General features: G+C 59.0%; 1 protein-coding gene across 1 annotated transcript in view; it reads right to left on the reverse strand.

Moving 5' to 3' along the window:
• Positions 1 to 24008, reverse strand: part of BRF1 (BRF1 RNA polymerase III transcription initiation factor subunit) — a 60644-nt gene that overhangs the window by 31203 nt on the left and 5433 nt on the right. The window contains exons 2-3 of the mRNA XM_042990738.1: positions 22071 to 22151; positions 7042 to 7215 (exon numbers count right to left, since the gene is read on the reverse strand). Of these exons, the coding sequence (XP_042846672.1) occupies positions 7042 to 7215; positions 22071 to 22151 (255 nt within the window). The remainder of the gene's footprint in view (positions 1 to 7041; positions 7216 to 22070; positions 22152 to 24008) is intronic.

Here is a 24008-nt window from a genome sequence, read left to right on the forward strand (position 1 = left end):
CACTCAGGCACCGTGCCCACCTCTGTGCTGCGGGAGGTACCTGCTCCCCCACTGGCTGGTGGCAGGCCAGCCGGCACCTGTGACTGGGAGCTCGGAGGAGGTCAGCACACCTGAGGCACAGGGAGTGGCAGCCAGGAGCTGCTGTGGCTGGGAAGACAGGGAGGGCGAGGGAGACAGGAGCTGGAAGCTGCAGCCTGCTGGCCACGGAGGACAGGGATTCTGTGCCACGGGGAAAGCCACGGACAGTCCAGGGAAGGAAGGAGCAGGCCCTGACTTAAGTGTCGAAAGGCGTGCCCACAGGCTGGAGACAAACGCACCCAGGGGCCCGGCGCTCGGAAGCAGGCGGTGGTTGGGGGTGGGGAACAAGCGGAAAAATAGATAAAAGGCAGGGGAGCAACTGGGAGCCCCGCTGTGGGGAAGACCCTCAAAAGAAGGAGGGCCACGCCAGCAGTCCGTGCTCCCGCTCAGGGGACCAGCTGCCCCGGGACGAAGCGCGGCGCCCCCTGGAGGAAGGTGGACTTTAAGTCCAGGCACTTCCAAGGGCAGGCAGCACCTGGTCGACCAAATGAGGCTGGCAGTCGGGCCCCGGGCGACCAGCCTCTGCTGGAGCAGGGCTTGCTCCCCACACTGCCCGCCCCTCCGAGGACAGCAAACCCCCCAGGGGGCAACTGCCCACAGCCCCTCAAGTTCTCAAACACAGTATCTGTCAGTTTAATAAAAACTTGCCAAACAAGAGAACAGGCATGACCAAATACCCCAAACCAGTACAACCAGAACCACCGATGGTCCTACTGATGGGAGTTACTAAAGACCTTTGTGTAACTACAGAGATGGGCCACTTCGCCAAAAACTTAGAATCTAATGAGAAACAGTAACTGAAATTAAGAAATTACCAGACGGGTCTAATACCCGGTAAGACACAGCAAAGGAAGGGTTGAGGGAATCCAAAGGTAGGTTACTGAAAACACTCAGATTGAAACCGAGAGAGGAGAAGAAGGAGAAAAATACAAAACAGAAGGGAAGATGCAGAACCCAAGGTGGGACGTGAGATGTGCATGTGACCCAAGACCAGACGGGACGAGAGGATGCAGGGAACCTCAGCTGGGACGGGACGCGGCCTCAGACCCTCCTGGGACACACGGACGGGACGGGATGCGGCCTCAGACCCCCCCGGGACACATAAAACACATGATGCCACCGATTCTAGAGACGCCCCACGGACACTAGGCTGGAAAAACATACTCCCTAAAAGCAGGGACGACGGGCTGGCTGCCCTGAGAAACAGAGACAAGATGATGCAGACCAGTGACCAGCCCTGACCGGCGGTGGGCAGGGATGACCCGGGAGGGCCGCAGGAAACACCTACAGGCTACCCAAACAGCTTTCAAAATAAACATGTTCTGGGGGCACCGGGGGCTCAACCGGGTAAGCGTCCGATTCTTCATCTGGGCTCAGGTCATGATCTCAACGGTCGTGAGATCGAGGCCCGTGTTGGGCTCTGTGCTGACAGCGCAGAGCCTGCTTGGGATTCTCTCTCTCCAGACACCCACCCCGCCCTTCCGGCTCACTCTCTCTCAAAATTAATAAAAATAAAATAAAATAAACATTTGAAAAAAGAAGTAAATAAAAACAACGATGTCTCACACAAACAGCAGCAGAGAGAATCTTCCTTCCAGCGGACACACTAAAAATAAGAGTGGAGTTCCTAAGACGGGAGGAAAATGGTCCTAGATGATGCAGAGAAATACAGGAAGGGAACGGTCAAAACTGGGAAATCTGAATGAGCGCTAACCTCCAGCAGCAGTGGGAGCGGTGGCCACGGGGACGCCTGGGCCAGTCCACGTGCCTGGGGAGTACTGGTACCCTAGTCTAAGGTGGAACCTGAGAAGTCAGAGGCACAGGGGCACATAACCTAGGCTAGCGGGCAAAACAATGACAAACACATGCATGACGGACAAGGTGTTTAGAGGAAAATAGTATGGGGGCGCCTGGGGGTCTCGGTTGGTTAGGCAGCCGACTGTGGCTCACGTCATGATCTCACGGTTTGTGGGTTCAAGTCCCACGTCAGGCTCTGTGCTGACAGCTCACGGCCTGGAGCTGCTCCGGATTCTGGGTCTCCCTCTGTCTCTGCCCCTCCCCTACTTGTGCGTGCATCAACGCTCTTGCTGTCTCTCTCTCTCTCTCAAAAACAAACATTAAAAAAATTTACAAAATAAAGGAAACGAGAGTAAGAAAATACTTGATTTCTCTAAGACATCATGAGAAAAAAACAACAAAGAACAAATGTAGCAAACAGAAAACCAGTAGTGGAATTAAGTGCAAATACACCAATAAGCACATTTAATGTAAATGGAGGAAATTCTCCAACAAAAAATATTTCAAAACTGAATTAAAAAATCAGAGAAAAACACATGATTCTACATTGCTCACAAGAGACACGTCTTAAACATATCAGGAAGGAGTGAATTTTAAGATGGAAATCGACCCCGCGAACCCCAGGCAGAAGGGAGCGAGTCCACCTGCGGCACATCAGACCGGGTGCAACTGAGGGGAGAAGCGCTCAGGAAACAGGCGGGCGTCCCGCGGCATCCAGGGCCCATCCCCCAGAGGTGGGGCTGCGCCCTCCCCACGACGACGCAGCTCCGGCACGTGACGGGCGTCGACGGGGTCAAGGGGAAAGTCGCAGCCCAGCCCACGGGGGCGGCGGGAGGCTGTAACTGTCCCGCAGAACGAGCAGACGCGAGCAGGGATTCAAGGCACACAATCAGCCAACGCACGCAACGACCACAGACACACGTTCTTTTGAAACGCACACGCACCCCCACCAGAGCAGACCGTGCGCTGAGCTGTGCACACACGGTGGAGCGCTCGGTGAGCGTCCTCGGACCACACGGTTACGCTGCAAGCCGATAATCCGAAGGTAAGGAGAAAACCCGCAACCATTGTCAAAACGGGCAACACAACTCTGAATGACACGTCAGGACTGCGCCATGTAATTAAAATCTGCCTGGAGGGGAAGGGACAGTCTCTAAGGCTCTTATCAGGAAAAACAAAAAAGACTAAAATCAAGAACCTGCGCATCGGTCTCAAGAAGCTAGAAAAATAGTGAATCAAACCCCCCAAAAAAATAGAAGGAAAGAAAAGGTGCCGCACACACAACCGCGTGGGTTAAAAAGGCAAGAGATCCCAACAGCCAACTCGTAAGATTAATAACTGAATCTTGTAGACGTGGACACAATGTCAAGAGACAAATCTCAGGGTGCCCGGCTGGCTCAGCTGGAAGACCGCGCAGCTCTTGATCTCAGGGTCATGAGTTCGAGCCCCAGGTCGGGTGTAGAGATTGCTTGAATAAATAAGTAAACTTAAAACCATATACACAGGCCGCCTGGGTGGCTCAGTCGGTTAGGTGTCCGGCTTCAGCTCAGGTCACGATCTCGCGGCCCGTGAGTTCGAGCCCCGCGTCGGGCTCTGTGCCGACGGCTCGGAGCCTGGAGCCTGCTTCGCATTCTGTGTCTCCCTCTCTCTGTCTGCCCCCCCCCCCCCGGCTCGCGCTCTGTCTCTCTCTCAAAAATAAGTAAACATTAAAAAACATTTTTTTTAAAGCATACAAACCCAACTGTACTTGTACACACACAAGACGGCATCTACGTTAGCGCAAAACAGACTTGGGAACAAATCTAACGAAGGACAGGAAAGGCCTCCTCCTCAAAAATAACAAAGCATCCCTGAAAGTACAAAACACTGGAAGAAACAGGGGTATTCATCGACTGGAAGATTCAGTACTGTTAAAACGAACGTCAACTTCAATCTCCCACAAATTGATCCATAAAGCCCAGAAAATCCCAGAAGACTTTTCACGGAAACAGGCTGCTTGAAAAACTCACGCAGAAGAACGGAGGGCCACACACAGCGCAGACGCTGACACAGCTGGAGCCGGAGGCCTCCTGACACGCGCGGGGTCCTCAGGCTGTTCCAAACCTGCAGCTTCTAGCAGCCCGGGGTCGGCCCAGGACAGGCAAGCGGACCAGAGAAGGGCTCGGAGACGCCAGCATCGGGCCCACGTGCGCCGCGTGCCGGACGCCCCGTGGAGAGGAACCCGACCCTTTCCTCGCGACAGACAACACAGTGAAGCCGGCCCCACAGAAATCCCAAACTCCAAGGGGACACATAAAACCAAAAGCTTCGGGAAGGGACACCAGGAGGGTATTTCCACGACGTGGAACAGACAAAGGCCTCTTAAACAGGCGCACAAATCAGCCATAAAGGACGAGATGTTAAGGTGGCCCTCAGTAAGAGCTCTGCCCACAGAGAGGCCCCACCACAATGGACGCAGCCAGGAGGGGAGGCTACCGGCCTCCACCCAGGACGCACCTGCACACCGAGCCGGGCAGGACAGCTGGGCCCCAGGGTGCGGACGCGCTCCGTGTCAGCCGACACCGGCAGACGGTCCCCAGGGTTCCCGAAGCCCCCTGGCTAGCCGACAGACACCGGGGGCGGGCCGCCCTCTTCACGTCAGCCTACCGTGGCTTTGAACCTGCGACTTTCTGGTGCCCGGTGATGCCGGCCACCCTCCGATACGTGCCAACCAGCCACCCCAAGGCCTCCTTTCGACCACGGGCTCCCTGTAGGCTACACGGTGACACACACGTGTCACTACACGTCTGCCCAAACCCACAGAAGGCACCACAGCAAGCGTGAGCTCCAAGGTAAGCCACGGACGCCGAGTGCTGATGCGTCCATCAGTGTAATCCACGCACTATCTGGTGGGGGGGTCCGTTCTGGGGGGAGGACGGGGGGCACTTGGGAAATCTCTGTACCTTCCCCTCAGCTGCACTGTGAACCTAAAACTCGTCTAGAAAAGAGCTATTTAAAAACATGTTTTCAACTCCTTGGTTGCCCTTGGGCACATAGGGGGAGGGGCAGAGGGAAGCAGGTAAAGGGGGGCTGGGGGGCCCGTGGCAGAAGGGAGAGTCTCCGACTGCACCGCCCTCTAAAGCAAGAAACGCGGTCCTCAGCTGGGCGTGAGGAGGGGGACACAGGGTGGCCGGAGTCACAGCAGTCAGGCTCTGGAAACCCAGCCCAGGCCTGCGAACCAAACCCGCTACTAACAGCCCCCAGGGGTCTGGAGCCTGGCAGAGGAGACAGGTCTGGGGGCGGCCGTGTGCAGGGCGCGGGCGGCCGTGGGACGATCCGCGCACATCTGTCCCTCCCACCCGGGGCCCCTGTGGGTGGGGGCAGGTCGCGAGTGACAGAAGCCTCCGTGGGCACACCCGGAGTCGTGGCGCAAAGCCAGCAGCTCACATACAGGCCTGCTGGCAGCTCAGCTGGAACCCGGTAAATGTCACAGGCTTCAACACCCGCTGCGGCGGCAACAGCTCCCGCGGATGCGTGCGTGACAAACAGGGACGCAGGTCACACCTGATCTGGCAACGGCAAGGGAGCCTGGTCCTGGCCCTCCCCGGCTCCCCTGGTCCCGGCTCTGCCCCAGCCCGCCCCCCACCCTGCTCTCCTGCCTCTGTCCCCCCCCCCCCCGGCTCTGCCCTCCCCCGCCCCCCAGGCTCTCCTGGCTCTACCCCGGCCCGCCCCCGCCCCCGCCCCCCACCGGCCCTCCCACCCGCCCCCCTGACCCTGTGGCCTCTCCCGTTGGGGGTCACGGGCCAGCACCTCTGAGGATGCCTCTCTCTGCTCGCCAGACTGGGGCGGGGACCGGAGGTGGGGGCGGGGGGGGAGGGACGGATCCCGGAGCCTGGCCTGCACACCCTCGCCCTGCTCCCCGCGCTCCGTACTCCCGGAGACGCAGAGCCAGCCCGACTGGAGCTCCACGCGCCTCCCCTGTGCCGCCCTCCTCAGAGCTAGGCTGGCCGGGCCTCTCGCTGCTCGGTGCACGGGGGCCAGGGTAGGACGCAGGCGAGGCGCCTACACCATCTTCTGCCGGGGCGCTGTGCTGGGAACCCGAGACCCGTGCCCGCTCAGAGCATGCGTGTGCTTTCGACGTGGTATGCTGGAATGAGAACCTTCCAAGACCTTAGGACGTTTCAGTGAAAGACTCCGGTGCTGAGGGTTGCCCGATCGGAGCGGCGGCCAACAGGCCCAGCCACGCACGCCACGACCCTTCCAGCAGCCCATGCTTGCTTCACGGGAGCCGTGGCTGGGGCCCCCCGCCCGTGAGGGCAGCTGTGACGGACAGGAATCCAGTGGGGACACACACACGTGCCACGAGAGGAGCCCGGTGGGAAAGCGGAAGGTAAGTGAGCGGGAACGAAGGAAGAGAACGCCGGAAAGCAGGCGGTGGGCCACCCCCGGAACGAGGGTGACGCCAAGGAAGGAACCGCGAGCGGCAGGGGCTCCGGGTCCGCGGCTCAGAGAGAACGATGAGGAGGTGCTAAGCCCTCCAGGGGACCGCACACCGGCCTCACGCACGGGGCCAAGGGTCAGGGCGCCCGAGCGCGGTGGGCACCACCGTCCACATTCCAGAGACCGATGTGCAACCCGCAGCCCGCCGGGCCGTCCCCGAGAGGACAGGCAGAAGGGAGACCACCTGCAGGAAGCCGCTGGGGGACGTGCTATCTCGAAACAAGGACACGGGACCAGGAGCGGGGGTCCCACGCGGGACGGGCCGAGGGAGCCGAGTGATGGTGGAAAAGACACACAGGCAGGCAGGGAGGGCGGACAGCCAGGGTGGGGGCGAGCGGCCCCGGGAGGGCTTTCCAGGGGGTGCGACGCACTGAGTTCCGGGCACGCAGGAGCGTCTGCAGGGTCGGTCTCAGTGCAGTAACAGAACACGCCGCCGTCCTCCCCGAGGGGGCGGATCACCGGCCTGACGGCGGAGTGCGCTCTGTCCTCCCCGGGGGCCAACGGGCCGGGCGCCTACCCTCCCAAGTGGCGGAAGGCCACCTCGATCCAGGAAGGCCTGCGCTCACCCACTAGGGTGCCTCCACGAAATGCGCCAGGAAACTGCAACCGCTGAGCCCAACGGAGGGAGGCCAACCCAGAGAGCGCCGAGACGGGGTTCCTCCGAGAGGCCCCCAAACCAAAGGATACGCGGGGTGCCTTCCGTCCGGCACACCAGGTAGAGGCAGGCCGCGATCACGTGGGCCATTTTCCGGCCGCGGGTCAGGTGCTTGCTCACGGCCATCTTGAAGAAGTTGAAGGCTGTGTCCAGGCAGTGCTGGTTCAGCTGCAGCTGGTTCCCCAGGTGATGGATCTGACGCCTCCCTAGGGTACAACAGAGACGTTACCACGGATTCCCAAGGTCAGGACAGACCGACCCTTTCCCTTCCACGTTTTTAAGTTCGCTTTTTGCGGGTTCCAAGCTTTACATGTGGGCGCGGGTGTGAAGTCCCCAGGGTCCCTAGGACTGTCACCGCGCTCCCAGGGTCCCTAGGACTGTCACCGCTCTCCCGGGTCCCCAGGACTGTCACCACTGTCCCAGGGTCCCTAGGACTGTTCACCACTCTCCCAGGTCCCTAGGATTGTCACCTCTCTCCCAGGGTCCCTAGGGCTGTCACCGCTCTCCCAGTGTCCCTAGGACTGTCACCGCTCTCCTGGGTCCCCAGGACTGTCACCACTGTCCCAGGGTCCCTAGGACTGTTCACCACTCTCCCGGGTCCCTAGGACCGTCACCACTGTCCCAGGGTCCCTAGGACTGTCACCGTTCTCCCGGGTCCCTAGGACTGTCACCTCTCTCCCGGGTCCCTAGGACTGTCACCGCTCTCCCGGGTCCCTAGGGCTGTCACCGCACTCCCGGGTCCCTAGGGCTGTCACCACTGTCCCAGGGTCCCTAGAACTGTCACCGCTCTCCCGGGTCCCTAGGACTGTCACCTCTCTCCCGGGTCCCTAGGACTGTCACCGCTCTCCCGGGTCCCTAGGGCTGTCACCGCACTCCCGGGTCCCTAGGGCTGTCACCACTGTCCCAGGGTCCCTAGAACTGTTCACCACCCTCCCGGGTCCCTAGGGCTGTCACCGCTCTCCCAGGGTCCCTAGGACTGTCACCACTCTCCCAAGGTCCCTAGGACTGTCACCTCTCTCCCAGTCTCCCTAGTACTGTCACCGCTCTCCCAAGGTCCCTAGGACTGTCCTCTCTCTCCCAGTGTCCCTAGGACTGTCACCACTCTCCCAGTGTCCCTAGGACTGTCACCTCTCTCCCGGGTCCCTAGGACTGTCACCGCTCTCCCAGGGTCCCTAGGACTGTCACCGCTCTCCCAAGGTCCCTAGGACTGTCACCTCTCTCCCAGTCTCCCTAGTACTGTCACCGCTCTCCCAAGGTCCCTAGGACTGTCACCTCTCTCCCAGTGTCCCTAGGACTGTCACCGCTCTCCCAGGGTCCCTAGGACTGTCACCGCTCTCCCAAGGTCCCTAGGACTGTCACCTCTCTCTCAGTCTCCCTAGTACTGTCACCGCTCTCCCAAGGTCCCTAGGACTGTCCTCTCTCTCCCAGTGTCCCTAGGACTGTCACCACTCTCCCAGTGTCCCTAGGACTGTCACCTCTCTCCCGGGTCCCTAGGACTGTCACCGCTCTCCCAGGGTCCCTAGGACTGTCACCGCTCTCCCGGGTCCCTAGGGCTGTCACCGCTCTCCCAAGGTCCCTAGGACTGTCACCACTCTCCCAAGGTCCCTAGGACTGTCACCTCTCTCCCAGTCTCCCTAGTACTGTCACTGCTCTCCCAAGGTCCCTAGGACTGTCCTCTCTCTCCCAGTGTCCCTAGGACTGTCACCACTCTCCCAGTGTCCCTAGGACTGTCACCTCTCTCCCGGGTCCCTAGGGCTGTCACCTCTCTCCCGGGTCCCTAGGGCTGTCACCTCTCTCCCGGGTCCCTAGGGCTGTCACCTCTCTCCCGGGTCCCTAGGGCTGTCACCTCTCTCCCGGGTCCCTAGGACTGTCACCTCTCTCCCGGGTCCCTAGGGCTGTCACCTCTCTCCCGGGTCCCTAGGGCTGTCACCTCTCTCCCGGGTCCCTAGGGCTGTCACCGCTCTCCCGGGTCCCTAGGACTGTCACCGCACTCCTGGGTCCCTAGGGCTGTCACCGCTCTCCCAGGGTCCCTAGGACTGTCACCTCTCTCCCGGGTCCCTAGGGCTGTCACCACTCTCCCAGTGTCCCTAGGACTGTCACCTCTCTCCCGGGTCCCTAGGGCTGTCACCTCTCTCCCGGGTCCCTAGGGCTGTCACCTCTCTCCCGGGTCCCTAGGGCTGTCACCGCTCTCCCGGGTCCCTAGGACTGTCACCGCACTCCCGGGTCCCTAGGGCTGTCACCGCTCTCCCAGGGTCCCTAGGACTGTCACCTCTCTCCCGGGTCCCTAGGGCTGTCACCTCTCTCCCGGGTCCCTAGGGCTGTCACCGCTCTCCCAAGGTCCCTAGGACTGTCACCTCTCTCCCAGTCTCCCTAGTACTGTCACTGCTCTCCCAAGGTCCCTAGGACTGTCACCTCTCTCCCAGTGTCCCTAGGACTGTCACCACTCTCCCAGTGTCCCTAGGACTGTCACCTCTCTCCCGGGTCCCTAGGACTGTCACCTCTCTCCCGGGTCCCTAGGACTGTCACCGCTCTCCCAGTGTCCCTAGAACTGTCACCGCTCTCCCAGGATCCCTAGGACTGTCACCACTCTCCCAGGGTTCCTAGGACTGTCACCGCACTCCCAGGTCCCTAGGACTGTCACCGCTCTCCCAGGATCCTAGGACTGTCACCGCACTCCCGGGTCCCTAGGACTGTCACCTCTCTCCCGGGTCCCTAGGACTGTCACCTCTCTCCCAGTCTCCCTAGTACTGTCACTGCTCTCCCAAGGTCCCTAGGACTGTCACCGCTCTCCCAGGGTCCCTAGGACTGTCACCGCTCTCCCAGGGTCCCTAGGACTGTCACCGCTCTCCCGGGTCCCTAGGACTGTCACCTCTCTCCTGGGTCCCTAGGACTGTCACCACTGTCCCAGTGTCCCTAGGACTGTCACCGCTCTCCCAGGGTCCCTAGGACTGTCACCGCTCTCCCGGGTCCCTAGGACTGTCACCGCTCTCCCAGGGTCCCTAGGACTGTCACCGCTCTCCCGGGTCCCTAGGACTGTCACCGCTCTCCCAGGGTCCCTAGGACTGTCACCGCTCTCCCAGGGTCCCTAGGACTGTCACCTCTCTCCCGGGTCCCTAGGACTGTCACCGCTCTCCCAGGGTCCCTAGGACTGTCACCGCTCTCCCGGGTCCCTAGGACTGTCACCTCTCTCCCGGGTCCCTAGGACTGTCACCGCTCTCCCAGGGTCCCTAGGACTGTCACCGCTCTCCCAGGGTCCCTAGGACTGTCACCGCTCTCCCAGGGTCCCTAGGACTGTCACCTCTCTCCCGGGTCCCTAGGACTGTCACCGCTCTCCCAGTGTCCCTAGGACTGTCACCTCTCTCCCAGGGTCCCTAGGACTGTCACCGCTGTCCCAGTGTCCCTAGGACTGTCACCGCTGTCCCAGTGTTCCTAGGACTGTCACCTCTCTCCCGGGTCCCTAGGACTGTCACCGCTCTCCCAGTGTCCCTAGGACTGTCACTTCTCTCCCAGTGTCCCTAGGACTGTCACCGCTCTCCCAGGGTCCCTAGGACTGTCACCACTCTCCCAGGGTCCCTAGGACTGTCACCACTCTGCGCTTGGAGAGCAAGGGTCTGCGGCCTGAGCAGTTGCTCCTCCCGAGGCCCCTGTGCTCAGGGTGGCAGCAAAGGGCTTGTGGGCTGGCCAGCCTGGGGCTGCTCCCTGGGACATGCTCCACACAGACACGGCTTCCTGACAGGGACAGACGAGACTGCCCGCTGGCCGTGGGCCCCCACGGGAACACCCCTGTCCCACAGCTAAGTTCCCCGGACTGGCCTCCTGCTCTGACAGCCAGGAGGCTGGCTCGTGCCTGCCCGGCCTCCCCAGCAGGGCCAGCTGGCCTCCCCGCCAGCCTGTCCACCAACAGTCGCTGCCCCGGCCTGCCGTGTGCCATCGTGCAAGGGCGGGAGCAGCAGGCAGATTTGGGGAGGCCGGGGGCTGCCAGGTGACGGGATGGCCGGGACGTCGGCCAGTCTGGGACACAGTCCACACACACCCCTCTTCCTGGACGAGCACGTCCCATGAGCTATAGCAGCAGCGGGAGAGGACGCAGACGTGCCGTGATGGCACAGGAGAAGTCACCGCGGGCCGTGTGGCCGGAGCCCGTGGCAGGGACACAGCAAGAGCTGCAGTGTGGCGGGCTGTCCACCCACCCCGGCCGCCACACAGACTCCCCACTCCACCTAACACCCGCTGGCTCCCCAGACCCACTCTTCTGGCAAAGGCCACCCTGAGCTGGGCCAAGGAGAGAAGCCAGGGACTTGTGCTTCACCCACGAACAGCTAAGTGCTGACCCCCCCCCCCCCCCCCCCCGTCTGGCAAGGGGAAGGCGAGGGCTGTGTGGCTCACGGTCCGGCCCGCCCACCCTAGGCATGCTGCTGACGGCGACCGCCAGCCACAGGCAGGCACCCGGGGAGCCGGCGCCCCGAGAAGCTGGCATCCGGCATGTGATCTGGCAGCAGGGGGACCCGACGGTCAGCACGCCCTCCCGGTGGCACACCCCCGCCCTGCCTGGAGCCCTACCATTCCGGCTGAACCGACACGGGATCAGGGCCACTGTCCCCAGGGCCATGGCCCTGACTGGACAGAAGGGCAGCAGGGCCTAGCGCCACCCCCCATCGGCAGGCTCGCGCTCAGCCCAGCAAGCCCGGAGGCGAGGAGAGCCGCTGGGACAACACAGAGCAGCAGGGGCCCCACCTGCCGGCTCTGTGGGGCTTGGCAGGGGTGGGGGGGGTGTGCTCTCAGAACAGAGCGGGCAGGAGGGGACTCCCTGCCGGCTTGGGGGCACAGAACTACTGTGATACGTTATCTTATCGCAGCTTCATTGCACATAATTCACACACTGTAATATCTTCTCACCGAAGTATGATTCGACGGTTCTGGCATATTCACAATTCATCATCCTAAAAGAAACCCTGTCCTCATTAGCAGTCACTCCCCACTCACCCCACCACCCCCCCCACCCCGCAATGAGTTTTTAATTCATGCGAGGTCAGCCAGCACCACGGCAGACTGAGAAGTCACATGACGCAGGGACACAAGCACAAAGACACAACGATGCCGGTAAGCATAAACTTGCGTACAACCGATTCCTGATCAACGAACCACAGCTTCTTCCCTTTAGGCTTCCTCCCAATAAACGAATGCTAAAAGTAAACACACCTGGGGCGCCCGGGGGGCTCGGTCAGGTGAGCGTCGGACTTCGGCTCAGGTCATGGTCCCAGGGCCACGGGATCAAGCCCCTTGTGGGGATTCTCTCTCTCACCTTCTCTGTCTCTCTCTCTCTCCGCCCTCTCCCCAAATAAAAATTTTTTAAAAAAGGAAACACACTAGCACACAGGTGCCTTCAAAATTTTGGCATTTTGTGAGACAAGGCCCGCGTTTCCATTCAAGCCGGGGGCGGGACGGCATCCTTCCCGGCCCACGCCAACGGCCAGGAGGGCAGGAACACGAACACAGGGCAGGGCCGGGGCAGGGCCAGCGCCCCGGAGAACGTGCAGGAGGAAGGGTCTGACTCCGAACGGCTCAAGAATCCGCACACCTTCCATCCACAGGGTGCCTCCACCTCCCAACCCCCAAGGCCAGGAGGACTTCCACGATGCCAGCCGGGCCCCAAGGTCAGGCCGGTGCCGCGCGGACGGGGGTCACACCGACTCCTGTGACCGGATCCGGGCTGCCGGGGGCTGCCAGAGGCCTGCGCGGCCACAGAGGCGAAGGGCTCAGCCTCAGACTTGTGTGTGTGGGCTAGAGCGGACCCTAGCGATCACTGACCTCTGTGGAAAACGGCAACAAAAGGGAGAAGAAACCCCAAGCTCCACAAGCCGACCGGTAACGGAAGAAGGCCTGTGAAGCCCACGGCCTCCTCCAATATTACAAAGATCTCGGTCCTCCCAGTGGAGCGCAGAGAGTTGAGCATCTGACCCTTGATTTCGGCTCAGGTCATGATCCCGGAGCTGTGGGATCGAGCCCCTCGTCAGGCTCAGCACCGACAGCACGGAGCCTGCTTGGGATTCTCCCTCCCTCCCTCCGCCCCTTCCCCACGTGCACGCGCACACGCTCCCTACAAAAGTTAAAAGATTAAAAGAAAGACACAGCCCTGGGAAATTAAAAACCGATCACTAAACTTTTTTTCAAACTCAAAATTAACTGGGAGCCGTGTGGACGCAGATAAAGACCTCGACAGTGAGCTCGGGAGTGGAGGAAGAGCGGCCGCCGGCGGGGTCGGGGTGGGGAGGGCGCTCGCAGCTGGCTCGAGAGGCCTCTCCCTCCAGACAGGGGGTGGACTCCTGCGGGAGGGATCATCAGGAAGAACAAGGACGCGGCACGAGGACAACGGACCCCACCAGGAGGACAGCAGTCCGGCAGGCACACAGCTGAGGGAGGGGCCCGGCGGGCGGTGCAGGAGGCCAGCGGACAGCAAGTGTTGCGGGGGCAGCGGGATGTCATCTCCCTGCAGCCCCGCCAGGCGCTGCGTGGCCCTCGGGACTGATCTCTACGGAGCACAGGACAGGAGAGGGAGGAACCTGGCAGCCTCGGGGCCCAGATGGCCAGCGCCCAGTCACGGGAGGCCAGGTACACCTGGTGTGGGGCAAGGACAGGGGGGCCGCCTCTGCAGAGTCACCCCAAACCCACAGCCAGCTCCAACCCCGGCGGCTTCTACAACAGGCCAGCACTCTCCAGGTGCGTCTAGCTGGGAGAAATGGTCACACAGAGGAGAAGACCAGGGACAAGGGCCAGCCCCACAGCCAGGCCAAGCAAGATGTCCGAATTAGGGCAGCCATGCGGGCACACTCGGGGCTGTCTCTGCAACTCTGCTGGGAGACCAGAGGTCATTTAAAAAGAATTAAAAAAAAAAACAAAAAAAACCCAGAGGGGGCACCTGGGTGGCTCAGTCAGCTAAGCATCTGACTCTTGATTTCGGCTCAGGTCATGATCTCACGGTTCGTGAGTTCGAGCCCCGCGTCAGGCTCTGTGCTGACAGTGTGGAGCCTGCTTTGGAATTCTCTCTCAGCCTCTCTCTCTGCCCCTCCCCTGCTTGTACTTGTGCTCTCTCTCTCTCTAAAAATAAAAAGAAATAAACCTCACGGGATGTCTGGGTGGCTCAGTCAGTTAAGCATCTGCCTTTGGCTCAGGTCATGATCTCAGATTTTGTGAGTTCAAGCCCCACATCAAGCTCGCTGCTGTCAGTGCAGAGCCTGCTTCGGATCCTCTGTCCCCTTTTCTCCCCGCCTCCCCCACTCCTGCTCTCTGCCTCTTGCAAAAAAACCAATAAACATTAAAAAAAACTAAAAAAAAAAACCAGAACAGAAAGGAGAAATAGCAGTCTCTAAATTCGCGGGTTCTAGATGGAACAAAGCTTGCAGCAATGAACAGCTGTAATTACAAATATCCAAAAAGAAAAAGAAAAAGAAAAGCCTGAAACAGTGGCCACAGCTCCCAAGTCACAAAACTAAAAAGGAACAAGGGACTGAACAGAAGATGTAAAAGGGAGGAGACAATGGAGAGAAGGCTCCGATCAAGCAAGAGACACACAAACAGGACAGATGACCCCACACCGAGGCTCTGGAGAGATGAATGCGGTTAAGAAAAAAGGGAGAAAGCCCAGATGACCAAGGCCAGGAATGAAGACAGGCCGTCCTCCCAAATCAGGAGACCCAGGGGCACAGGGGGAGGGTGTTGCAAATGAGTCTCAGGACAGTCTGAGTCTGAGTTACTCGAAGACAAGTCGAGAAGGACATCTTTTTTTTTTTTTTTTTTTTTAATGTTTTTTTAACATTTATTTATTTTTGAGACAGAGAGAGACAGAGCATGAACGGGGGAGGGTCAGAGAGAGAGGGAGACACAGAATCCGAAACGGGCTCCAGGCTCCGAGCCGTCAGCACAGAGCCCGACGCGGGGCTCGAACTCACATACCGCGAGATCGTGACCTGAGCCGAAGTCGGACGCTCAACCGACTGAGCCACCCAGGCGCCCCATGGACATCTTACCAAAACCGACAAGAAAGAGCAGGAAGATAACTGGTCCCACTAAAACCCTACGAAAAGTAGTCCCAATCAAGAAGATGCATCTTTAATCTTTAAGCATAATTAAAACCTCTCACAAAGAAAGGTCAAGGCCCAGAGGACTTCCCATTCCCACATGCTTAAGAAGACACTGGTAGGTCACACAGGAGCCTTTGCAGAGAGCAAGGAACAATGCAGTGCGATCCTGCAGGGTCTTGGTCAGAGGGGCAAGGTGCGTTTAACCTCACAAACTCAGTGTACTTCATCACGTTAACAAAACAAATAGAAAACACATATAATCATTGCAACAAATGCAAAGGAGCATGTGACAAAATGCTAACGTGATTCTTCCTGACAACAAGCTGGTGGTCACCATCACACCAAGGTCAGGAGACAGACAGGAACATGCACGGTCACCACTCTGCCCAACATCACCCCAGGGAGAGCGGCCACACGGCAATAATGGGTAACAAAGCCCTGGAAACAAACGATGGCGTACAGATGGGGAAGAGAGAAGTAGCAAATGACTATCACACATCACACGACTGTTAACCAAGAAGCAGCTATGCATGACCAGATTTCATGAGTAACTGATCTACAGCATCCAGGTAATCCCAACCACAGTCTGGGCAAGTTTTCCTGTGGAAACCGACAAGCCGATTCTAACATTTACTCTGCCACACAAAGGAGCTAGAAGGGCTGAGACCATCCTGAAGAGAGGCAGTGCCGGAAAGCTACACCGTGGGACTTCTACAAGGACACCACGGCTGTCAAGACAGTGTGGCACCAGCACGGGAGTTTCGAATGGACTTATCCCTACACAGTCACTTGACTTGTGATGAATGGACCAGTTCGGCACCCTGGTTTCAGAAAGGACGGTCTTATTGGCGAATGGGACAATTATACGTCCACATTGAAAAATGTAAGCCTCAACCCCTACCTCACACCATAGATACAAAATTGATCCGAGGGAAATCCCAAACCTACCTGTGAAATACAAAACAACAAAGCTTCTAGGTGAAAACACAAGAGAGTGTCTGCAGATCTCAGGGTAGACAAGAATGTCTTCAGTCACAAAACCCCCAACCGTAAAAAAGGCAACATGTTGGGACTTCATTAAGAAATTTCTATTCATCCAGAAACAATGTTGAGACTTAAGTGAAAAGACAAGTCACCAGCGGGGAAAAGGATTCAGAATGTGCACCTCCAACCAAGGGCTCAAATGCAGAACGTATCAAAACATCTACAAAGCAGTAACAAAATGATAACTCAGGTTTTTTAAAAAACCTCACAAAAGAGGGATCTCTGAATGGCCAAAAAGCACACACGAAGGTGTTCCACACAGCCACTCACCAGGCACAGCAAACGAAAGCACACACCCAGCAGAAAGACCGGAGTCAGCAAAGCAGCGGCACCGAGTGCGGACACGGCCCCTGTGCTCCCGCGTGGTTGCAGCCGGGAGGGTGACGCGGCACAACCATGCTGGAAAGCCTCCGGCGCATCTACCGATCGTGAGCGCACGCCTGCGGCCCCAGAAACCCCACTCACAAGCACACCCCCAAGGGGCGTCGACCAGAGGACGGAGTGCAAGGAGGTGCCCGGCAGCTCACGTACAGCAGCCAGAAAGGAAACCCCAAACACCCACCGACAGGAAAAGTGGGTGAACAAACTGTGCTGTATTCATACAGCGAAGTCCCAACGGCCCAAAACAAAGCACTGATGTGCACAAGAAAGGGTGTTTTCCAGGATCCCAATCATCTGCAGCAGAGAAACACATAAATCCAACAGACAGCAAGGAGCTTTCTGGGGTTCAAGTATGTTCAGGGCGCTCGGGTGGCTCAGCTGGTTGAGTGTCCGACTCTTGATTTCGGCTCAGGTCGTGATCTCATGATTTGTGGGTTCGAGCCCTGTGTCGGGCTCTGTGCTGACATGATTTGTGGGTTCGAGCCCTGTGTCGGGCTCTGTGCTGACAGCTCGGAGCCTGGAGCCTGCTTCTGATTCTGTCTCTCTCTCTCTCTGCCCCTCCCCTGCTCATGCTCCTTCTCTCTCTCTCAAAAATAAACATTAAAAAAAAAAAAACTTTTCTTTTAAAAAGAAGCATGTTCTACCTTGATCCGTGAGGCACACCTGATCTGTGTAAGTTTACAAAGCAGTTCACGTAAGGTCAGTACGTTTTATGCACCTGACTATGCATATGTTACACCAAGAAAAACACACACAAAAAGAGTAGAATAGAAACAGCTCCCAAATAAAAGGGCTCTCAAGTCAACGAAAAACGCTCCAGCCCGGTGGTGCCTCCGAAGTCCAGAGACGGAGGGAAAACCCACAAGGGGCCGGTTAGGAGAGATGACGAGAGAGATCAAAACTCAGACTGGCAGCAACCTTCCCATGCTGGTGACATCACATCCCTGCGTCCTGCTCAGCCCCCAACACAGCCCAGAGGAGGTGGCTAACCTGCTAAGCACAACCTGGGTGCGTTCCCAACAAAACCAGAGACGGACCCTGGAAAGGTGTGGGCACAAGGGCCACCCAGGAGGGGTGCCAGGAGCCGGCAAACTACGTGAGCGTAAAGAACGAGCAGGGCGCTGCTGGGAGCCGTCTCAGCCCATTTTCCAATTTTCCTGTTTTCTCATCAGGGCAAACGGATCGGCAACCACCGTGGGGGCTGAAGCCACACGCCCAGACTGCACCCAGACCCACGGCTGGGTGGGGGACGGTCGCACACGCCCCAGGGCACCAGGACGGAGGGGTCGGCACAGCACTTCCAAACCAGGGCCGGGGGAGGTGAGGGACACGAGAAGGAGCAGACAGATAAGCCACGCGGGAAGCAGCAGGCAGCGGTAACGGGAATTTCGAAAGTGAAATACGGACCATGAAGCGCGAGGCGGGGGCAGCCCCAGCACATCAGAAGTGTACCGGCCGCACCTCTCAGACAACGTCCGGAAAGCCTGCTGGGGTCTGCCCTTTCCGCCTCCCCCAGGAGCTACGGAAAAGGACGGGAGGAAAAAAAATTGTCATAAACTCACCAGGGCAGAGAGCAAAGAAAGATCTCCGAGGACAGGAGGTCAACCCAGTGCAGCCTCACGGCCAGGCCCCAAGGGCCAAGCAAAAGCAGCAGAACCGGGGGCTGGGCCCGCCGGCCTCCCTGTCCCCCACAGCCCCCGCCCGAGCAAAGCCCGGATGCCGACGGTGGCGGGAGGGGACACCTGCCCAGGTGGGCGGAGGGTCGGCGGGCCCTGTGCAGGCGCCCGGCGCAGGCTGCTTTCCGCAGGCAAGAGCCCCGAGGAAAGGCCCGGCCCCTAGGGCCGCCCAGCGCTCCCCCAAATGCCTTGGCCTCAGACCTCGCTGTGGCCCCGCTCTGAGGGTTCTGCAAGTTGTGCTGATTTCTTACTTAACCAAGGGTAACTATCTTCAATAAGATGGATTACTTCTGTCCTGCTAGTTTCCGATTTTGCTGCAAGCACAAGTCTGTGTGACCGCCTCCCTTCACTCGGGTCCACCTTGAAGTCGGCGCACAGAACACCACCACGTGACGGCACCGGCCACAGTGAAGGGGCGGAGCTGGGCCAGCACCAGGTGGTGGCCTGACCCTCCGTTGTGAAAGGAGCCCCTGGTGCTGTCCCGACCACAGGACAAGTGGCCACCGACCGAGTCAAGGGACAGGTCCTACGCACGGTATGACCTCTAATAAAAACTAACGATGCTAATAATAAACCCATGGCATCGGAGAAAAAAGCACGAAAGAAACGTAAGAGCATCCCGTGACACAATCATTCCAAGCCCACGAACCGCCCTCCTGGTGGTCGGGCGCCGCGGCCGGTGATGGCGACGGTGGCACGTGTGATGCTGGCCACACCCACCCACAGGGGACATGGGTCCTTGAGTGTGATGCGGCGCAGCAGACGGCGGGCTGCAGCTGGGACCCCCCACGCCGTGCAGCCTGCCCTCCCGGCACGGGCATGGGCACGCCTTGTCGGCACTTCGCAGACGCGGTGTTTACGAACAGAAGGCCCCCGGCAAGACTGTGCCGTGTCTCCAGCAGCATCCGCTCACTTGGTGTCTCTGTGTCACATTTTGGTGATTCTCCCGATACTTCAAGCTTTTTCACGATTGTTTTATCTGTTACGGTGATCTGTGGCCGGCGATCTTCAATGTTACCGTTGTAACCGTTTCGGGCCTCCATGAACCCCACCCGTGTAAGACGGCGGCCTTGATAAACGTCGTGTGCGCACCGACACTCCCCCCACCGGCCGCTCCCCCGTCTCCCTCCCGCTGCTCGGGCTTCCCTGGCCCCTGAGACACAACAGTATTGACATCAGGCCGACTACTAACCCTACGGTGGCCTCTAAGTGTGCAGGTAAAAGAGTCGTGTGTCTCTCACCGTCAAAGCTAGAAATGAGGCCGCTGAGCGAGGAGGGCACGTCGGAAGCCGAGACGGGCCGAAAGCTTGGCCTCTTGCGTCAAACCGCGAGCCGAGCTGCGAGCGCAGCGGGAAAGTTCTTGAAGGAAATTAAAAGTTCCCCTCCAGTGAGCACACGTGTGATAAGAAAGGGAGGCAGCCTCACTGCCGAGGCGGAGAAAGTTTGAGTGGTCTACGTAGAAGCTCAAACCAGCCCCAACGGTGATCCCTGAAGCCGAAGCCTGATCCGGAGCAGGGCCCGGACTCTTCCGTTCCCTGACGGCCGAGAGGGGAGAAGGCTGCAGCGGAAACGTCTGAGGTTGGCAGAGGCGGGTTCGGGAGGCTTAAGCAAAGAAGCCGTGTCCTAACACACAAGCGCGAGGTGAGGCCGCGAGCGCTGACGATGCAGAAGCCGCGGCAAGCTGTCCGGAGCCCGAGCGAGGATCGTGAACGAAGGTGGCCCCGCTAAGCAACAGACCGTCAGTGTAGACGAAACAGCCTTCTCTAGGGAGCGGACGCCATCGAGGACTTCCACAGCTCGGAAGCAAGGTCAACGCCTGGCCTCAGGGCTTCAGAGGACAGGCTGACCGTCCTGCTGGGGTCAAGGCAGCCGCGGACTTGAAGCGGAGGCCAGGGTTCGCGTAGCGTCCTGGAAACCCTGGGGCCCTTGAAGTTACCCTGTGTTCTGCCTGCGCCCTATCAACGGCACACGAAGCCCGGACGGCAGCACGTCTGTTCACAACACGGTTTATTGAAGATCTGAAGCCCGCTGTGGAGACCTGCTGCTCAGAAAGAGATTTCTTCCAAAACGTTACTGCCCGTGGACAAAGCACCCGGGCGCCTGAGAGCTCTGATGGAGACGGACAGAGAGAGCAACGTTGTGTCCATCACTGATAGCACAGCATCCGTCCTGCAGCCCGTGGATCGAGGAGGCGCTTTGACTTTCGAGTCTTGTTACTTAAGAAATGCATGTCAGGGCCTGGGTGGCTCGGTCCGTTAAGTGTCCGACTTCGGCTCAGGTCATGATCTCGCAGTCCGTGGGTTCGAGCCCCGCGTCGGGCTCTGTGCCGACAGCTCGGAGCCTGGAGCCTGCCTCGGATTCTGTGTCTCCCTCTCTCTCTGCCCCTCCCCTGCTTGCACATTGTATCTCTCTCTCTCAAAAATAAATAAACATTAAAAAAAATTAAAAAAAAAAAAAGAGAAATGCATGTTGGAAGGCTGTAACTGCCATAGACGGTGATTCCTCTTGACAGATCTGGGGAAAGTACATTGAAAACCTTCTGGAAAGTATTCACCACTCTGGATGCTATTAAAAATATTCATGGTTTGGGGCACCTGGGTGGCTCAGTTGGTTGAGCGCCTGATTTCGGCCAAGGTCATGATCTCGTGGTTCGTGAGTTCGAGCCCCACGTCGGACTCACTGCTGTCAGCGCAGAGCCCGCTTCAGATCCTCTGTCCCCCTGTCTCTCTGCTCCTCCCCTACTCACACTCTCTAAGTAAACATTTAAAAAACCCAGAACATTAATGGCTCATGCGGCTCATGGGAAGGGCTCAGAATACCAACAGGGGTCTGGAGGAAGTTGATTCCAGCCCTCGTGAGTGACCGTGAGGGGTTCCAAACTCCAGGGGAGGAAGTCACTGCAGACGTGGTGGGCACAGCAAGACAACCAGAACTGGAAAGGAGGCCTGGAGACGCTACAATCTCATGATCGAACTAGAAAGGATGAGGCGTTGCTTCTGACGGGCGAGCAAAGAACGTGGACTCTTGACATGGAATCCATTGCTGGCGGAGATGACGTGAAGATCGTTGACACAACAGAGGACGCAGACGATCACATCAACTTGCGGATATCGCGGCTGCAGCGTTTGAGAGGCTGGGCTCCCATTTTCAAAGAAGTTCTACTGTGGGTCAAATGCTATCAGAGAGCATCGCAGGCTGCAGAGAAGTTGCTCACGACCGAGAGTCCATCCCTGCGGCAGACTTCGTTGTCGTCTTGCTTTCCGAAGTCCCCACGGCCTCCCCAGCCTCCACCCACCGCCTACCCGGTCAGCAGCCAGTACCATCGAGGCAGGCCCTCCACCAGCAAAAAGATGACTGACTGAGAGCTCAGATGACGGTTAGCACTTTTTTAGCAACAGAGTATTTTTAAATTGGGGTATAAACACTGACTTTTTAGACCTAATGCTAGTGTATCCTTGAGACCGAGACTAGAATAATGTGCAGATGTAATTTCTACGTGCGCTGGGAAACCCGTTACAAAGAGTTGTGATGTTCACTGTATTGTGGCGGTCTGGAGCAGACCCTGAAGTGTCTCTGAGGTATGCCTTTAAGACCACAGAGCAAGGGGACACACGATCACTCCCGAGAGTGTCCTCAAGCACATGTCTGAGAAGTGCTGGCAGAATGTGTCCCTGCCTGAGCTGACCTCAGCTCAAAGCACCCTCAGCGCTGCGAGACTGGACACTTTCCCCTGGAATCAGGAAAAAGACACTCCTATTCAGCACGGTGCTGAAGGTGCTAGCCAGGGGCCACCGCAGGCCGCCCGCTCTTGCCCTCCACCCCACCTCCATCCACCCCCGACACCTTCCCTCCTCCAGAGCCCCCCCCCGCCACAGGAAATACCGTTCTGCAGGGTCTGTGCTCTCGACTCCTTCCCCAGGTTCACGTGGAAGCCGCCGCCCAGGGTCGGGGTTTTGCCGGCACCTAGAAAAACAACCAGCCTGATTAGTCAAAACCTGGCAAAAAAGATCCACACCGACAGACCTTCCCTGCAGGGGGCGTCTCTGGAGCCAGGATCCAGGGGGACCAGCATTCACAGCGCGAGGCAGCCACGATCGGGGCCTCTCCCTCTGCCGTGCCAACGGGGTTGCGGCCTCGACCCGGAGCCGCGGCAGGTGGACCACGGCCACCGGCACTCTCTAAGCACGTTCCAGACCACTGCCACATGGCGGCCAGAGAGAGCACAGCTCACCTCCGAACTACAGCTCTCCCCTCGGCCCTCTGCACGCTCTGGGCCAGCCCGTTCACAGGAGCTACACCTGCACAGTGACCACTGGCTAGTGCGTCCATCTCCCCACAGGACTGTGGGCTTCCGGAGGGTACGGGCCACGTCCCGGGCCATGCCCTATGCGGCCCAGAGCCTCTGAGCCACCTGGTCTACAGGAGGCACTCACACCTCTGGCCCCCTGTGTGCTGCCCACCCCCAGAATGGCAGCCTAGAGAGCCCACCCCGAAGGTGGCCGTAGCCAGGCCTGCGGGCACCCTGCCCTGCATCTCCCAGCAAGGCTCAGATGTCCCAGGAAGTCCCACACTCTCTGCTCTGCAGACACTGGGGCTGGGACTTCTGCCCTGTCACCCCGTGACAACAGCCAGGCAGAGGTCTGGATTGTGTGCTAGACCTAGAAACCCCGCTGCCGCAGCCACAGAGGGAGTGCTCAGGAAGCCACGAACAAGCAGGGAAATGCTGCCCATCCTGCAGGCCAACGCGTGTGACACCAAAGGATTAGAGGCCTCTGCAGCTAGGGGACATCTCCCACGCTCAGCCACATGACACAGGGTGTGCTGGAGGGACCGAGACACAGGGGAAGCGACAGGGAAACTCAGAAGTGGCAGGGACCTGGGCGCCCAGATCCCTGAAGTCTGGGAGCAGGCCCCCAGGGAAGCATGTGGCCCCCCTCCTGGGGCCAGCAGGGACCTCGGGTCGCCCGCGGGCAGGCACCACACAGACAGAGTAAGCGTGACCTCCGGCACACCTGTGACGGCGACCCGGGCCCGAAGCAACACGAGTGAGATTCCTTAAGGATCTCAGCAAAGTGGTTCCAAAGTTTAGCCGGCAGTGAGAAGGAGTAAGACTGGCCAAGAAAACTTCGAGAAGAACAACGAGTGGGCTCTGTTGAGCAGCTGCGGGGCCACGGGCGGGTGGGCTGGCCGGAGCAGAGCTGGGAGCCGGCTGTCAGGTGGCCGGGCACCCGCACTCCCCACCACAGCGGCGGAGCAGAGGGGTTGGGGGGCAGGGCAGGTGGGGACCTTCCCCAGGAGAGCAGGGCCCAGGACAGGGTCGCTCACCACCTGCAGACAGTTTTGCTGTCACTGGGACCGTTGGTTCCTACGGCCGCCTTGACAGACGGCCACAGACTTCACGTCCTTGAGAGGCTGGTCGCAGAGGATGGGGAGGGAGAGGGACGGGCTGTGTGTCCTCACGGGGCTGGGGAGGCTCAAGCGGGGCATGCTGGGGGCTGGAGAGCTGCAGGGCCCAGAGGGGCTTCATCCACCCGCACCAGCCGCAAAGGGCTCCCCAAATCGGCCGCGTGCCGCCTCTCGGCTCCAGAGCCCATCACAGGCTCCCTGGACCAAGGTCAGGGCCCCACGTCTGCTCCCTTCCCGTTTTGGTGGTGGTGCTTTTTACAACTCTAGGTTCTTCACCTGTGCAATCTTTAACGTACAAGAACCACGGGGGAAGGCCCAGTCACTCACAGCACCTGACCAGGACACCCACATCGTGGCCTCTGTTTCCGGCACCCCCAACTTCTATTTTAGAAAAACAGAAATATCGCCATGCTG

This window comes from Panthera tigris, chromosome B3 (genome assembly GCF_018350195.1).
Source record: "Panthera tigris isolate Pti1 chromosome B3, P.tigris_Pti1_mat1.1, whole genome shotgun sequence".
NCBI classification, from domain to species: domain Eukaryota; kingdom Metazoa; phylum Chordata; class Mammalia; order Carnivora; family Felidae; genus Panthera; species Panthera tigris.